At 36.1% G+C, this 13,839-nt stretch overlaps 1 protein-coding gene across 1 annotated transcript; it reads left to right on the top strand.

Annotated features, from left to right (window-relative positions):
- Nucleotides 1-575: 575 nt before the first annotated feature.
- Nucleotides 576-12,665, top strand: Cyp307a1 (cytochrome P450, family 307, subfamily a, polypeptide 1). The gene is made up of 2 exons (XM_073090726.1): nt 576-1,025; nt 11,160-12,665. Exons 1-2 carry the CDS (start codon nt 650-652, stop codon nt 12,398-12,400), a joined length of 1,617 nt encoding a protein of 538 aa, XP_072946827.1. The 5' UTR covers nt 576-649; the 3' UTR covers nt 12,401-12,665.
- The last annotated feature ends 1,174 nt before the right edge of the window (nt 12,666-13,839 follow it).

Here is a 13,839-nt window from a genome sequence, read left to right as displayed (position 1 = left end):
TGAAATAATTATTTATTTATTACGTAAATTACGCAGTATTAGTTATTTTTTCGTAAATTTTCTCTAAAAATGTTTTTATTTGTCAAGGTTTCAAAAAAAGAACTTACTATAATAAGCCATTTGCGGCTTCATTCAATTTCAAGGCGGCGAAGTATCTTTACAAATCTATGGCTTCAAACCATTTACCTACACTACTTTAAAAACTTACTGCGCGGCCAAATTTGAAATTCCTATAAAAATCAAACGTATTTTCATATTTTAATATTATTTTATGCATACGTTCGAAATATACGGCAAACTGCATACTGTGAATTGAATAAAAACACAATTTATCTTTAATATCCGAAATGTCTTACAAACAAGGTAAAATTTCGCTTAAAACAACAGTTTACGATAATTTTGTATTCATGCGTGAAAAACAAATATAATCCTTGCGTTTTATTATGAAGTATTCTGTTTCCTTAAGGTTGATTTTCGTTTAAAATTATATTAATTGTCGTGGTATACAAGGCATCGAATGCTAATACGGGAGTATAAAAATGGCGTACGCGCCGCAGCTGACGCAGTGCCGGCCGGAACGCTCCAAGTTCCCGCCAAAACTCCTGTCAACCGGTGTTGTCACTCGAAAATTTCTTTTTAGAAAATAAAAATGAGTGCGCTCCTACTTATCGTTATAATCCTGGTCGCTTACAAGTTTTTCTCGAAAAAAACTGTCCGTTTGGAGAAAATTTCTAAATATGGGGAGTGTAAGGTGGAGAATTTGAAAAAGGCGCCAGGACCGACGCCGTTACCAGTCGTAGGGAGTTTGCATCTATTGGGAAAAAGGGAGTCGCCGTTCCAAGCCTTCACTGATCTAGCGAAGGAGTACGGGGACATCTTCAGCTTGAAGCTCGGTTCAGCACAGTGCGTCGTAGTCAATAATTTGGAGCTTATTAGAGAGGTTTTGAATCAAAATGGCAAATTTTTCGGCGGGCGACCAGATTTTTTGAGATTCCACAAGTTGTTCGCGGGCGACAGAAATAATTGTAAGTTTTTTCTTTTTTTTATATTATTTTTTTTTTTATTTATGTATTTTACTATTAAGGTACTCACTTACTGCTTATTATTGAAGTTATAACAATAATGTATTTTTATAAAGTATTTATTTTTTAATCTTCTTTTTTATATTATTTATTATATGTTACTGTAAGATTACTAACCAACTACTCGTTATAAATACTAAAATATTTTTTATTGAGTTTCCAACTTTTTAAAATTTGTTTTTATTGTTTTTTAAACTTTTTTAACAATTCTTCGTAAATTTTATGCCCTGTTATGTTCTTTTCCTATTCTTATTTTCTGATTTAAATGTGTTTTAAATTAAAACGTGTCTTATAGGACCAAGAAACAAAATATGTAATAGATATTCAGCGACTATTTCCAAATCATAAGCTTAAAATGACGAATTTCGAATATGTAAAGTATAAATATTTTTAAAGATAAACAATTTATTTTTAATAATTCTTCTTTTTCTAAAAACGTCATAACTGTCAATTAAATAACATCGCGATAAAAAATAATCCACTTACCAAAAAAAACAGCAATATTTTTTAGAAAAACAAAAAACACAAAATATCAAGTTTATTTCACACTTCACAATTCACATCACTTAAAACAACAAAACCAGTTTTCTCTCAAAACATTATTTTAAAAATCGAAAAACATTACTCCAATTTTTACTTCAAATAATTTTTAACAAAAAAATATCCATAACTAAACATTCTTTTAAATAATATGAACAATATTACCCGACTTTTTTAACTATTTTTTTATCGGTATTAAAAATATCTTTCCCTCTAAACTGTAGTGGTTAGTACTAAGGTCCACACTAGAATACCGAGCAAAAGTGCATTAAGGAAGCACCTATCTCTTTTCCTCCCTTAGATTAATACACCCATCCCTTTCTGGGTTTTTCTTGCCATTAGGCTTCCGAAGTACAATTCTAAAGGTTCCGTATTCCTTGAAAATTATCTGTTAAATATTAAAGGTAGAACCCTTCGTGGTTCGACTGATGGCACCACCGTCACACCTATTTCTGTTATAACAATATACCACTGTTATGTTCTGGTTTGAAGGGTGTGGTAAGGGAGACACTTTCCGAGGCGTTTCAGCTTAGTCCTCAGGGGTAGCGGCGCATCTGTGGCCGAACGCAGGTAGGAATCTAATCCTATCTGAGGTTGGTTACCGATGTCCATGGGGCAATTGCCACTTACCATCAGGTGGACCGCATGCTCGTTTGATAGTTCGCGAAATAATAAAAAAGCACAGGAAAATCTTAAAAAAAATAAATTTTGATACAAACGGAATAGTACAAAACTTCTTTACATATACGATTCCTATTTATAAGTAACGAAATTTGGATTTTTCCAAAATTGGAGAAATTTGTTAGAAAATAATTTTTAGCGAAAATCTATTAAGAATGCAGGGAATTGTAACACAATCTTTGAAACCTCGTAAAATAAATGTTTTTGACGGAAATCTAAAAATATATAAAACGCCTTAAGTTACATGGAGTTACGTCAATTTCAGAATAATTTTAGTTACCACACTCCAAACCAGAACACAGCAGCGCTACACTGCTGTCAACAGAAATAAGTGTGACAGTGGTGCCGTCAGAGTCGAACCACAGAGAGTTCTACCACCTTCAAATTTACTTATAGTTATACTAACCGACGAGCTGGGATTTCCTTTAAAAATTAGTAAATAAAACCTTATATGCGAGTAACTATGTTTTCAGCTAACATTACTTTCCTTGATAAGGTATAGTTAAACATAATAACATACAATACTAAATAATCTATATAATAATAATAAAAATATGATACTAATTAAATTAAAAATTAACTAATATTAAAACCTTATTGAATATAGGTCGGTAGAGTTTTATACTTGACACTACTTGACATTACACTCTACCATGTAGAGTGTAATGTCGATGACGACATTAAGAACTCTATATTTTCGTTTCCTCCCAGAAGAAGAATAAAACCCATATTTAAATAAGTTGGTAGAGTATATACTGCGAACTCTACATCAGAGTATAGCATTGCACTCACATCAATAGCTATGGCGCTAAGTATTTACGAGGTGTAGAGTTACACAAGGTCTTGTAGTCCAAGGCAAGAGCGGTGCGATCATAACGCCTTACTCTACAATTATGCTCCAATACAAGAGCGGAGCGATCATAACGCCTTACTCTACAATTATGCTCCAAGACAAGAGCGGAGCGATTTTGATAACTTACTCTACAAAGTCGTCGTTACAAATACATAATAATAATAATAATAAAATTCTTTATTGTACCTAAATGTAGAACATAAAATAAAAAAAACATACAATTTAGGACGACACAAAAGGCGGTCTTATCGCTAAAGCGCTAAAGAGGGTCTGAATTAAAATAATAGGTACATATTTTATTGAATTTAATTCGCCAAAGAGCAGATTAGGAAGAGCGAGTAACCCCTTACTCTACAAAGGCATAAATACGAAAATTTTTTTTGTTAAACTAAAATCGCAAACTTGGTTTAAAGTTGGCAGAACCTATGTGGTTCGACTCCGGCACCACCGCCACACCTATTTCTGTTATAACAGCAGTGTTAAGCTGCTGTGTTCTGGTTTGAAGTGTGGTAAGGGAGACATTTATCCGAGGCGATGCAGCCTAGTTTCTAAAGCAGTGACTTACCATCACTGGACTGCATGCTCGATTGCTCTTTTCACGTAAAAAATATATTAACGATGTTACTAGCGAAGCAGTGCTCATACAGATTCCAAGTTCGATCCCCGGCCAAGCAGAAAAAAAAAATTCAATTTCATTTTTAGTTCTACTTATTTCTGTATTCGAATTTGTCTAGATATGTCTCTCTCAGGTAGGAATCTAATCTTATCTGGGGTTACAGATGTCCATGGGCGGCAGTAACTTACAAACAGGTGGACTGCATGCTCGTCTGCTACACCTATATTATATAAAAAATAACTGTTTTTTTAAACATATCTCTATAAGCGTATAACTTGGACCATACGCAGGATATAATAATGCGTAATAGTTAATAAAGTGTAAGGTTTAGAGCATAAAGGTATGTCATTGGGTCAAATATGGCGGATGTATATATCATCATCATCAACCCATTATTGTCCCACTGCTGGGCACGGGCCTCCTCTCAGAATGAGAAGGATTAGGCCATAGTCCACCGCGCTGGACAAGTGCGTATTGGTAGACTTCACATGCCTTTGAGATTGTTTTTAACAAATCACTTAGATATGCAGGTTTCCTCACGATGTTTTCTTTTACCGTTTAAGCAAGTGATAATTAACTTCTTATACGCACATAACTTTGAAAAATCAGAGGTGCCTGGGATTTGAACCTCGGACCCCTCGATCAAGAGGCCGCGTTTCTTAACCACTACTGTTGCTGCTGTCAATGCTTTTATCTTTGGATGTGTATATATAACAGAGCAAACATGCAGTCCACCTGATGGTAACTGCCGTCCATGGACATCTGTAATCAACGCCAGATAAGATTAGATTCCTACCTAAGGTCGGTCGTATGGATTACTATCTAAGTACTAAGTTGGAACGCCTTGGATAAGTTTTTTTTTTAAATATAAGAGTAGCAGACGAGCACGCAGTCCACCTGATGGTAAGTGGCTACTGCCGCCTATGGACATCTGTAATCAATCCCAGATAGGATTAGATATTTCTACCTGAGGTCGGCCACAGATGCGCCGCTACCCCTGAGGACTAAGCTGGAGCTTGGAAAAGTATGTCTCCCTCACCACACCTTAAAAATCGGTATTTACACAACTTTGAAAATATTTTGCAAAACTCAGGTGTGCAGGTTTCCTCGTGATGTTTCCCTTCACCGTTTAAATGTCATTATTTTATTAACATCCCTAAATCAAATACGTCTGGGCTACGCCGATCTTAGGTAGGAAACTAATCCTATCTGGAGTTGAGTACAGATGTCCATGGGCAGCTTACCATCAGGACATGCTCGTGCTACTCCTATATTAAAATGCACTCAGTGTGGACTGTGGGCTTAAGCCCAACAGTAGGGTAAAGGCTTTAGAAAGCAGTTTCTTTGTCACGGTTGATTTATTTCAAAAATGCGTGTAATATTTGTCATATAGGCATTTTTAAATGTATGTCAACTTGACAAAAACATTACCGTATTAGATTACGTATATATAATAAATCTGTTTGTCTCGATGTCTGTATACAATCTATTAATATATCAATACTTTTCCGAGGCGTTCCAGCTTAGTCCTCAGGGGTAGCGGTACATGACCGACCTCAGGACCTCAGGAATCGAATCCTATCTGGGGTTGATTACAGATGTAAATGGACGGCAGTAGCTTACCATCAGGTGGACTGCATGCTCTTCTGCTACTCCTATATTAAAAAAAACTTATCCAAGGCGTTCCAGCTTAGTACTTAGTACTTATAGTAATCCATATGACCGAGCTTAGGTATAGTCCGCGCCAAATAGCTAGTCCACTCTGAAGTTGTTACGAGCAGGACGTAGTCATACAATTTACTATGGCAATGCGATTCATTTCTATATTCAGAGCGGACAAGCAGTTTACGTGGACTATAGGACTCTAATCTATCTAGGGTTGATTACAGATGTCCATGGGCGGTAGTAGCTTACCATCAGTACCCTTACCATGAATTTTGGTATTTGTTTAGGTATTTGCCCATACAATTTCCAATCAGCGCCCCTAGCGGATTGTATCAGAACTATAGTGTCAGTAACGTTACATTAAATGTCTAAATTCACAAAATAGCACATTATGTTTTGTCTCTCTTTTTTGGAAACATGTGAAGCAGACAAAAAGACTTGAGCACTTATTGTTACGTTTACTCAGTCTACTGAAGCAAACGGAACGGAATAATGGATTGAGTAAACGTAATATAAAATTGTGGGATGTTTTGAAAACTCATGGTAGGGGTACTTACCATCAAGACTGCATTCTCGTATGCTACTCCCATAGATTAGTAAAGATTATTCACTCCTAACAAGAAAATGTACCCAGTTTTGAGAATTGAAACAGTTGCGTAAAAAAGTTTTGCCACGTCTCCGTGCTAAAGTGTCCTTAAAATATTTAAAATTATTATTATAAATTATGTAATTATCATGAAAATTACGCAGTATTAGTTATTTATTCGTAAATTTTCTCTAAAAATGTTTTTATTTGTCAAGAATTCAAAAATGAACTTACTATAATAAGCCATTTGCGGCTTCATTCAATTTCAAGGCGGCGAAGTATCTTTACTAATCTATGGCTACTCCTGTAAAAAAATAGTCAAGCAAAGTCGCAAAAATAAATTAGTGTTCAACTAATTCACCTCGTGGAATATCGAATTACGGCATACTCACATTTTAAAAGTGATTCGTCAGTTTTATAACAAATTTTCGGGTGTATTTCATAAATAATATGCTAAAAATTATTTCTAGGTCGATTTATCTAGAACTATCAATAAGTAAACATCTAGTTATACATTCAGCACATTTATAGGTATTTGAAATATGTTACTTTATGTTCTTCATAATCTATACTAATATTATAAAGCGGTAAACTTTGCTTGTTTGTTGGATTGTAATGAATAGGCTCAAAAACTACTGGACCGATTTTAAAAATTCTTTCACCATTCGAAAGCTACATTATCCACGAGTAACATAGGTTATATTTTATATGAAATATATTTGATAAATAGATTTTGAGGCGGTACAAAGTTTTCCGGGTCAGCTAGTCTTTTATATAAAATTCTCGTGTCAATGTTAGTTACCATACTCCGAAACGGCTTTACCGATTTTCACCAAATTTTTACGCATATTCGGTAGGTCTGAGAATCGGCTTCTATCTATTTTTCATACCCCTAAGTGATAAGGGCTGTTCACCCTTAACATTTTTTTATTTATATGGCAACACGTTTGCCGGGTCAGCTAGTAACTAATAATAATTTTGACCGATGATTACCTCAATCATAATTTTTCCAAAATTTTCATTTATCTATATCTGAAAAGCTACCAAAAAATAGGTGAAGGTTAAAGTAGATCTTTGTGGTTCGACTCTGGTGGTACCACCGTCACACCTATTTCTGTTATAACAGCAGTGTAGCGCTGCTGTGTTCTGGTTTGAAGTGTGGTAAGAGACATACTTATGCGACGGGTCTCAATCGTCCTCAGGGATAGCAGCGCATTTATGGCCGACTTTAAGTAGAGATCTCATCCTATCTGGGGTTGATTACAGATGTCCATGCGCGGCAGTAGCCACTTACCATCAGGTGGACTGCATGCTCGTCTGCTACTCCTATATATTACTAGCTGACCCGGCAAACGTTGTGTTGCAATATAAATAAAAAAATGTTCAGGGTGAACAACCCTTATCACTTAGGGGTATGAAAAATAGATAGTAGCCGATTCTCAGACCTACTGAACATGCATATAAAATTTGGTGAAAATCGTTAAAGTCGTTTCGGAGGAGTACGGTAACTAACATTGTGACACGATAATTTTGTATGTAAGATAATCATAATAAAATATGATATACGTATATACACTAAGTCACTGCCGCCAGTGGACTATAATCAACCAATTAAGATTAGATTTCTACATGCGGTTGGCCACAGATGCCGCTACCTGAGGACTAAGCTGGAACGCCTCGGATAAGTATGTCTCTAGCACACCCTTCAAACAGCAACGCCTACTATTCTTTAAGACAGAAATAATATCGACGTAACCTTGTACCACAACACAAATACAAGACTGGACAGTGTTTCTCAAAGTGGGTCATGACACCCTGGGGGATTTCAAAGCCTCTATAATATGTATTATGTATCCATATCTGTGAATATAGAAAGCGTCCTTTTTAGATATTTAGCTTGCCTTGCATAGATTAATAAAGATTACTCACTCTTAACAAGAAAATGTACCCAGTTTTGAGAATTAAAATAGTTGCGTAAAAACGTTCTGCCACGTCTCCGTGCTAAAATGTCCCTAAAATATTTGAAATAATTATTTATTTATTATGTAAATTACGCAGTATTACTTATTTATTCGTAAATTTTCTTTAAAAATGTTTTTATTTGTCAAGAATTCAAAAAAAGAACTTACTAATAAGCCGTTTGTGGCTTCATTCAATTTCAAGGCGGCGAAGTATCTTTACTAATCTATGTTGCCTTGTTAGTTAAAATGTGAGGGCTACATATTTCTACTGAATGAATGAATTTATTTATTTTATTTATTTATTTGTAAAAGCATGCTTTTATGAAGTTGTTCATACGTAGTAATTGCATTCGGCATACTCTACCGGTTGATCCGGTGTACATATCTTTATTTTTTTTTATTCTTATAAATAAACATTACATAACAATTTACATAAAAAATTAAAGTGTTCAATATGATTTTATACTATCTATATAATTACATAATGTTAAAAAAAGCGGTTAATCTCAACCGATTCAACTGAAATTAAACTTACTGAAATGTAATATACTTGTGAAATAAGCTTGACGTCATTATGTGAATCATGTATTGTTAGGATTCACATAGTGACGTCAAGATAATTTTATTATGGCGGATACCATTATGTTAAACCATTTTTTGCACATGGTATGTGTATCTAATGATAGGGTCTGGAAAAATTTATAAACGCTTGTTTACCAAAACATGTTTGATGTGAAACATCTATAGCCGCACGTAAAACCGATTTCTGGCGTGGCGACCCGTCGCCACGCTATACGATTGTATATATATACAGTCTATATGCAGTAGTGTGTACGGTGTGGCGACGCGTCGCCATGCGCAAACGACTGTGCGATTCTCTCCCACTTTATTCAATAAATAGTCATCGTTATCTGGAAAAAAGTCGTAATATTTTATTTTATCATTATGACATATTTAGTTTCTATCACAATATGTTCTTTTCTGCATATTACTTTTACAAAATAATGTCGATGTTTCACATCTGCCAGGCGTCCCGTGACGGCTCACGTTTTTTTTTATTTTTATTCATAGTTGAGAACCACTGTCCTAGACTATATTTGAAGCCATCTTCCACGCTCTGCTTAGCAATACCGTGTTATTTCCCGTAAATATCAATTAATTTCTAATTTCTATGCAATTGCGCCATGTTATGGCATATTTGCTTTTTCTTCGCTTTTATACGTAATCTTAATTGAGGTTCCACACGCGATATCGAACCAAGTAAGGATAATGCAGTGATAGCCTAGTGGTTAAGAAACGCGGCCTCTCGATCGAGGGGTCCGAGGTTCAAATCCCAGGCACCTCTGATTTTCAAATGTATGTGCGTATTCGAAATTAATTATCACTTGCTTAAACGGTGAAGGAAAACATCGTGAGGAAACCTGTATACCTGAGATTAATAAAAAAAATCTCGAAGGTATGTGAAGTCTACCAATACGCACTTGTCTAGCGCGGTGGACTATGGCCTAATCCTTCTCATTCTGAGGGGAGACCCGTGCCCAACAGTGTGACAGTAATGGGTTGATGATGACACACACACACACACACACACACACACACACACATAAACAACACACGCACATTCACTTAAATATGTCCATACGGATACACATACGTCGCACTTACACATCACGTTATACACAAGTAGGCACACACACACACACACACACACACACACACACACACACACACACACACACTCACATATCTACATCCATATAGACATACATACGCAGCACACACAAATCACACCATCAGATGGAATACCAAAGAGCATGCAATCCACGTACTGTAAGTGACTACTGCCGCTGGACATCGATAATCAACCCCAGATAAAATTAGATTCCTACCTGAGGTCGGCTACATGCGCCGCTATCCCTGAGGATTAAGCTGGAATGCTTTGATAAGTATGTCCTTACCACACTACAAACCAGAACACAGCAGCGCTACACTGCTGTTATAACAGTAGCATTACCATGATTGGCATAGAAACGCCACTATAGAAATGGTAAATAGAAAACTATTGTCATTTTGCTAGTGAATAACATAACTACTATCGTTACGGTATTTCTTGACAACGTCTGTCAAATTAATGACTCATGGGACCGAATTTGTATGGCAATAGATCATAATGACATTCGCTAGCGATTTGATTTCGATAGGTTTTTTACGTATCGAATTACGTCACTACGGATTTTAGTTCTACGAGTAACCACCAGAGGCGCTGTACAATTTTTCATACATTTATTTTACGCAGTCGCTAGCGAGTAATACTTTTGTAAACTCATGGTAGTCCTACAGAAATAGATGTAATTACTTACACGTTAGAAAAACATTACCTTCACGGTTGAAAGCTCTACATCGTAACACGTGAACACTGTTTGTGCTTTTTTAAGCTCATAATGAGCATTTTAAAGTTCTTTTGCAGCTTTTATTTACAAACAATGACTTAGTAACACCATACATAGCATATTCGGTCTAATTAATGATCTTATAGACAAAACAAAAGATAAATCGAAAACATCATGATAACGAAAAAAACTTAAATAAATATAAGAAAAATGAATTTCAAATAATGAAATGGTACATGTTTAAATCGTAATTTCTATCATAAATCACTTTAATCATAGGAATCTTACTTAAAATATCTGTTAATAAAATGTAATGGGGATTTATGACCCCCTTGAATCCTCTAACAAAGGTTATGACCCCCAAAGAGTCGCTACTCACACTTTGAAAAACACTTAGAACACTTATACTATTATAAGTTGATTAAAGGTTTTTCCGCTCGTCGACATTTGTAATCAACCCCAGATAGGATTAGATATACCTACCTGAGGTTGGCCATAACTCGATCTAAGCTGGAACGCCTCAGATAAGCACGTCTCCCTTACCACACCCTTCAAACCAGAACACAGCAGCGCTTAACACTGCTGTTATGAGGCAGAAATAGGTTGGGCGGTGGTGCCCCCGGAGTCGAACCACAAAGTGTTCTACCACCTTCTAATAACCACTAGGTTGAAGAAACCCTGCCATCTTTTATTGTCATCGGATCTTTATCTTTTATCTATAAAGCTGTTTATCTTTTATCCACTTCACTACACCATTACAGACGAACTTTATCTTTTGTCAACAGCATTGGCGCTTTGCGACTGGTCCAATTTGCAACTGAGACGTCGCAACCTCGCTCGTCGCCACTGCGGTCCCAAGCAGCACACTGACAACTTCACCAGAATCGGAGACGTCGCCAGCTTCGAAACAGTTGACCTGATCCAGACTTTGAAGAGTATTAGCAGACGAAGCTCCCAGCCCATCAACCTGAAGCCCCACTTAATGACGACAGCAATGAACATGTTCTGCCACTACATGTGTAATATCCGCTTTGATGCTGATAACGATGTAGAATTCAAAAAAATCGTAGATCATTTTGATGAGATTTTCTGGGAAATCAACCAAGGATACGCTGTTGATTTCATGCCGTGGTTAGCGCCGTTCTACAAGAAGCATATGGATAAGCTATCGAATTGGTCTCAGGACATCCGTAGCTTCATTTTATCCAGGATCGTCGAGCAAAGAGAAGTTAGCTTGGACACAGATGGTCCGGATAAGGATTTCCTTGATGGCTTGCTCCGAGTCTTACATGATGATCCCACAGTCGATAGAAACACCATTATATTCATGCTCGAAGACTTCTTAGGCGGTCATTCTTCCGTTGGCAACTTGGTTATGCTTTGTTTAGCAGCGGTGGCTCGGGATCCTGAGATCGGGAGACGGGTTAAGAGCGAAATCGATGCTTTGACGAAGGGAAAACGGCAAGTGACTCTCTCAGATCGCAGCAGCTTGCCGTACACTGAAGCGACTATTCTAGAATGCCTTCGCTACGCCTCATCCCCAATCGTACCACACGTCGCAACTGAAAACGCAGCTGTCGCTGGCTACGGCGTAGAGAAAGGAACCATCGTCTTCATCAACAACTACGAGCTGAACACATCAGAAAAATACTGGGACCATCCAGAGAAGTTCGATCCAACAAGATTCATGGAACGCTCCAAAATCAGGGTCAGGCGAAACAGTCAGTGTGATTCAGGAATGGAGTCAGATTCAGAGCGATCCGGCCCAATCAATAAGTCAGTTGAACACGAAAAAGAAGTTTGGTCAGTCAAGAAGAACATACCACACTTTTTACCGTTCAGCATCGGCAAACGCACTTGCGTTGGCCAGATCCTCGTCACCACGATGAGTTTTGTGATGTTCGCGAATATAATTCAGGAGTTTGATGTAGCCGCAGTCAGACCTGATGATGTGAGGCAGAAACCAGCCTGTGTAGCTCTACCCAAAGACACGCATAGCCTTTACCTTATACCCAGAAAGCACTGAACTTAATAATACTTTAGGTAATCCACCTTTGGGGATGTTATCTGTTCTTATAACTTCTTCACTACCAATTAACTATTTTTTTTCTATTCTTATATTAATTATATTTGTATTATCTTATATATAAAATTCTCGTATCACGATGTTAGTTACCGTACTCCTCCGAAACGGCTTTACCGATTTTCACCAAATTTTATATGCTTATTCAGTAGGTCTGTGAATCGGCTACTATCTATTTATCATACCCTTAAGTGATAGGTTGTTCACCCTTAACATTTTTTATTTATATGGCAACACGTTTGCCGGGTCAGCTAGTTTTTATATATACATCACATGTCATTGTGTTACACGTTAATATTAGAAACTGCTTTCAAATTTCAATTTATTGTGAGTGTATGTTTGCTTCCAGTTTGAAAGATGGGTTATTTTTGGACTTTATAGCCTTTGGTATAGAGATCGATTTTGTTTGTAGCAGGACTAAGTCTACCCGGTCCATTATTAGTCTATATTTCTATATCAATGTATTTCTGTATCAATTTCTTTATCAATCTATTTTATTACTATCTTTGAGGAGACTGGTTAAGCAGGTTCCCACTTAGTCGCTAGCAGATCTGTGATCGACTTCAATTTTTCATTACATTTTTTAATTTTCATGATTACACCTATTTTTAGCATTGAGCAGTTTACGTTTCAGTGAAAGGGACTTTTTTTTTATTTATTTAATTCAAAAAAATTGGTACACATAAGATACATTTAATTATAGTTTGCCAAACTGTACATACAGTTTGTTGGCAAAGTATATGCCATGATACTGATGCCGGCCGACTTTTATATTAAGCTATCTAAGCTAAGATAGCCTGTCTTAGACCTCCAAAGTGGCAACGCATCTGTCAGATTCCATATACTTGGTTATAGATGTCCCTACGCAGACAGCACTTACCAAGACGTGAACTGCATGCTCGTCTGCTACTTCAATTACATAAGTACCTACAATTTGTAATTCTTAATTTAAAACATTACTTTTTACTTCAATTTCTTTGAATGTGTGTGTCTTACGCACACAATAAGTTTTTATTCATAAATGGTTAATACCAGTGTTTTAGCTATTGTATATTTTGTCTTGCTCCCCTCAATAATTAAAATATCCCGACAGAAAGGGACAAAACATTTAAAAGCTAAGACACTGCTATCGTATATTGAATAAGAATCCAATATAAAGATCCCACTTTAGTAATTCTTTTATAACAAATAGGTGTTTTAATAGACTGGTTATTAGTCACGGTATCAACATTTTTATAAAATTTTATTTACTGCTCTTTCATTAATATTTAGATTTCATTATACTGTATATTATATATCTACGATATCTTATAGTTTAGTTTGACCAAAGACATCTCAAATATCATAATTATTAATTTCATTTCATATTTTTCATTTATTTA

This window comes from Epargyreus clarus, unplaced genomic scaffold (assembly GCF_041222505.1).
Source record: "Epargyreus clarus isolate Ecla_fem2 unplaced genomic scaffold, WU_Ecla_fem_2.2 ptg000033l, whole genome shotgun sequence".
Lineage (NCBI taxonomy): Eukaryota > Metazoa > Arthropoda > Insecta > Lepidoptera > Hesperiidae > Epargyreus > Epargyreus clarus.
This window is presented reverse-complemented; position numbering and strand designations above follow the sequence as displayed.

Excerpts from the sequence above, each read along its gene's own strand:
- Cyp307a1 (XM_073090726.1), top strand. The coding sequence starts at position 650 with ATGAGTGCGCTCCTACTTATCGTTATAATCCTGGTCGCTTACAAGTTT. Across the intron at positions 1,026-11,159 it reads CGCGGGCGACAGAAATAATT|CATTGGCGCTTTGCGACTGG; the intron begins GTAAGTTTTTTC and ends TTTTGTCAACAG.